The following is a 4,715-nucleotide window of genomic DNA, read 5'->3' as shown; positions in this document are numbered from 1 at the left end:
ATATGATTTGACACAACAATAGATAAAAAAAAATCATCTCATTAACTTCCAATCTCAACTCGAGAAAAATAGATCAAATTGTGATTAAACAAAAAATTGCATCATTATTTATTTTTTTGAGATGACCAATCGAACCACATGAATTCAAGGTATATTTAAAATTCATGTTAATAACGATAATAAGGTTTTGTAATAATAATTTTTCTGTCGAATCCTGTTTTCACCATGTACGAAATACAATTTATCATTGAGTCAAACGCTGACTGACGTTTTTCAAAATAATTGTTTGTCCATTATTTATACAGTGAATTGACGACGAATTTTCCCGCTATTTCCCGATCATGACAAGGAGCACACGGCAGATGTGACAGGTCGGCAGGGGATGCTCACTCCTCCATGGCACCTGATCCCACCTCTTTGTTTTGCATGTCCGTGAACTCTGTTCCTGTTCTGCATTGTTTTATGGACTTTTCATCTTGAATACTGTTCGTGTTATCTCCATATTTTTCATGGACGATTGAGCATCCCCTGCCGACCGCCCCCCCCCCTCTAACCCGTGTGCTCCTTGTCATGATCGGGGAAATTAACGAAAAAATCCGCCTTCATTTCAGTGTATAAATAATGGACTAACATTTTATATGAAAACCGTAAGTTAGCCTTTGACAAAATTATCATTTGTATTTGCTGACAAAGTTATTGTATCGACTATAGTTTACGAAATGACTTAAGACGAGATTTCTGAAATGTATGTTTCATCAACTTGTACACTTAGGACAACAGGGCATTTCTCTATAGTTATAACCTGAATTTCCATTGGAAATATACCTTTTTAGATAAATTAAAGATTTAGATTTAGGTTTAGTAACAATATCTTAAGACTGGATTTGATAATTAGTTATGAAGTGAGGGTATACCCAGCTTGTTTGATGCATTCATTTTCCTTGAAATGCAATTTCTAGCAATTTTTATGTAATTATGTGGTTACTTACCCTAAGTATGTGAAATTTTTTAACTGAAATTATTTATTGCTAAAACTTGCATTCATTCAAATATTTGATGAGACAATTTTCTTGAAGAAATTGGTCAAGACTTGCGTTTCTAAAAATAAATTTAAAATATTAATGGTATCATATATTATGGGACACCCTGTATGTCAATAATTTACCTCGAAATTACTTAGAAATTGTTCATACGTAAAACATGCTCTTGCGTATCGAATCAATAGAGATATATATACTCCGTATGTAGGTAATGAAGGTATATTGCTGCATAAGTAAGGGAAGTTAACGATAGCAAAGTTAAAGTCATTACGTTTATCATAGATTTTGGTTGATAATTAAAATTAGTATTTAACGTCTTTTTTTCAAGTAAAATATACAAATATGAAACAGATGTGTCAGACACTAATATATCAACAAATGTTTAAATCTGTGTTCCCGAACATGACAAGGAGCACATGGCGGGTGTGATCGGTCAACAGCTTGAGGATACTCCTCCGTGGTACCTTATCCCAACTCATATATTTTGGACAATCATGTTTATTTTTCTATCGAATTGTATAATTTTAGTAGACTTTCGAGGCTAATACTGTTCGCTATCTCCATATTTTATTGAAAGGTGAAAATGTTATGATGGATTTGTCGCAATCATAAAAGAATGTTAAGTACAGAGCGAAAATAAAATAAAACCATGAATAATACTCAATAAATAATGACTTTTGTGATTTCAACTGTATATATATATGGTAGTCAGCACTAAAAAAATAATGTGGTTTTTGTTACCATAGTTAACTATGGCTCTGTTTATCCATGTACGTTATCATGATAATTACAGCTAGAGATGTCAACTATTCTGTCTCTATTTTTTTTTTCCATTTTCCTAAAAGTTATATAATTTAAAAAAGTATTTCCAAAATAAACATATCCTCCTCCCCTTGGAAGGACGATATTTTACAAAACATATTCTACCTTATTTGATATTAACTACTGAATGAATGAACAAATTAAAAAATAATAATTTGATAATATGTTGATGCACACTATATCTTTTTAGCCCATTGAATACAGTTCCCTAGCGAAAATAGAAAAAAAAGCCTGACATATTTTGACCAGTTTTGATCCAAAAATAGATTCATTTACAAGATTGGAAGTTTTATCAAAAAAGAGCTGTCATTGGAAATTTTGTCAACAGAAAACAACGTCCTGGGAAAGTGTACTGACATGAAAGGTTAATCTTCCATCAGTTATATTTAGAAGCCCATAAAATATTATTCCTAGATACAGTGTATGGGGAAAGTCTTACGACCAATGTTATTATTGGTTAATAAATGGACAGTGGTGACATTTACTTGTACTGGCCCTCTATTTAAGACAAAGAATACATGTGGAGATTAACAGAAAGTTGGAGCTTTCAGACCAAAAACCTGAAAGGCCAATCCATTCACAAAAATGTATAAGTTGTGCGCACTGATAGGATTACTTTTTGTAATAGAAGCATGCTTGGCTCGACCGGGTTAGTACTTTCTTCTTATACAGAAAAAAAATATTAAGAACTGAATTAAAATGTAGCTAAATGCAAATATATTTTATGTCCAGTCTGATTTTAATATAGTGGAAGTTTTTAATTAACCCTGTCTTTCTTCGTGTATAGGGTCAGCTCCTGAACGACGTGGTCCTCCGGCCAAACGTCCACGTGGACCCCCACCCAGACGTGGACCCCCACCACCCGCCAGAGTTCAACCTCCACCTCCCCCGAGAGGCAGGAGACCCCCTCCCCCACCACCACCACGTAGAAGACCACCACCACCACCACCAGGTATCTCACATTATAAGATTAGATTTCGGATTATCATATTATAAGTTTATATTTGGGATTATCATATTATATGTTTATATTTCGGATTATCATACTATAAGTTAATATTTCGGATCATCATATTATAAGTTTATATTTCGGTCATCATATTATAAGCTCATATTTCGGATGATCATATTATAAGATTATATTTCGGATGATCATATTATTATGAGTTTATATTTCGGATTCATTCCACAGATTTTATGTCTGGTGAAATAAATAAAAAGATGGAAACATCTATTTCTGAAATCATGTCAAGCGCTAAAAATATTTTCAAGGAAAAAAAGTTATATTTACATAAATAATGTTAATACATATGAATATATTTTGTTACTCCAATGTACGTGATAACAGGATATTGTTTAAATCTGTATCTTGCATATGGGTGAGCTCGGTTGTAACCTAATTCATACGGTTCCATTTTGCGCTTCTTTGCGTTTTAAAGAAATTCTCAATAAAGAAAGCGCGTACACATTTTGACACGTTTAATTTTCTTACACTTGAACAACTTTTGCAAAATATTTATCCAAAAGTTATATACTTCGGAAGATGAATTTAGTATATTTATAGAAAAAAATTTTTTTTTTTGGCTGGTGCACAAAAATACGAAAGAATTAATATATGTGTTCGACTTGTATTGAATTAATTCCAACAGGTGTATTACTGTAGATTCCTTATTTTTCGGACTACATCTACTTATTATCGCGAAATGTCTTGCGTCAAATCGCGAGAAGAATAATTAGCGAATTGTGCGGTTAATCAAGAGAATTAACAAGGGTTTGGGCACCTTAAAAACAAAAGCGAGAAAATTTTCTGTTTTGTCGGAGGTCAGTAAAAACTGTACAAATATCCAATCTCGACTTCTAGGCATCAACTTAACTTTGTCTTTTACAGCTTACAACTATTATGACTATTATCCTACATCAGCGCCATCTTACTTCTTACCCGACGATTGTGATTGTAATACCGGTGATTGTCCGCCAGGTACCAGATACGAGGGCTCCTGTGGAGACGATAAGAACTATTGTTGTTAATCCATCCTTATGTCAGGTATAGAAAAATACATGTATACCATGCACACTTTTCCTGTATTAAAGTTCAATATCATTATTTATTAACCTTAACTCTTTTACTTTTGTATATCGATTGCATAAGCATTTGATAATATATTGATTTGATTGAATTAATTAACTGACGATTTTAATATAGAATTGGAAAAAACATTTATAATCATTTTATTTTTAATATTTCAGGTTACCAGTTATTACGTCCTTAAAAACTTTTTATTAAAAGTTGGAAAGACGGGAGATGAAGAAGAACACAATAACATGCGTGCGTGAACAATCTGAGTACTTTCTACTGTATATCACTGCTGGAGGCAGATCTATTTTTATCTAAATTAAAAAAAAAATTTCAATTCTTTGTTGTTGTCTTATTTGATAAGAAGTTTCATCGGTGACTCTCTTTATTTGAAACAAGGATCCACGTTTCTTACATTGACTGGAAAACATTGTTTAAATAATTAAATTACTAGTATCAGACTTAAGAACAAGGTTCCGTTTCAAAACAAATTAAGCCGTATGAAAGTGATATAAGAAATTAAAATCCATTCTTTCTGATTCATTGGAATTCCATGCAGTAAGAATTAACAAATCGTTTGTCTTATTCAACCTATTAAATGCTAATTTTGACTCATTAACTTGTGAATTTTCCTGTATTTTCTTAAAAAGTTGCAGAAGACATTTTCAGTGGAATTTTTTTTTAGAAAAGATACTCTGCCACCGATGCCCACAAAAGATTTTGAGAAATGTGATTTTTCAAAGCAGTTTACATAATATATCCAAAAAGTGAAGTGTGCG

General features: G+C 32.2%; 1 protein-coding gene across 1 annotated transcript; it reads left to right on the top strand.

Moving 5' to 3' along the window:
• Positions 1 to 2,316: 2,316 nt before the first annotated feature.
• Positions 2,317 to 4,228, top strand: LOC134256643 (actin nucleation-promoting factor WASL-like). The gene is made up of 4 exons (XM_062739325.1): positions 2,317 to 2,511; positions 2,650 to 2,814; positions 3,751 to 3,906; positions 4,110 to 4,228. The coding sequence occupies exons 1-3, from the start codon at positions 2,448 to 2,450 to the stop codon at positions 3,888 to 3,890; spliced, it is 369 nt and encodes a 122-aa protein (XP_062595309.1). The 5' UTR covers positions 2,317 to 2,447; the 3' UTR covers positions 3,891 to 3,906; positions 4,110 to 4,228.
• The last annotated feature ends 487 nt before the right edge of the window (positions 4,229 to 4,715 follow it).

Source organism: Saccostrea cucullata, unplaced genomic scaffold (assembly GCF_032062105.1).
Source record: "Saccostrea cucullata isolate Sc308-1 unplaced genomic scaffold, CSIRO_AGI_Scuc_v1 ctg6178, whole genome shotgun sequence".
NCBI classification, from domain to species: Eukaryota; Metazoa; Mollusca; class Bivalvia; order Ostreida; family Ostreidae; genus Saccostrea; species Saccostrea cuccullata.
Note: the sequence above shows the minus strand (reverse complement) of the source record. Positions and strands in the feature narration are given on the sequence as shown.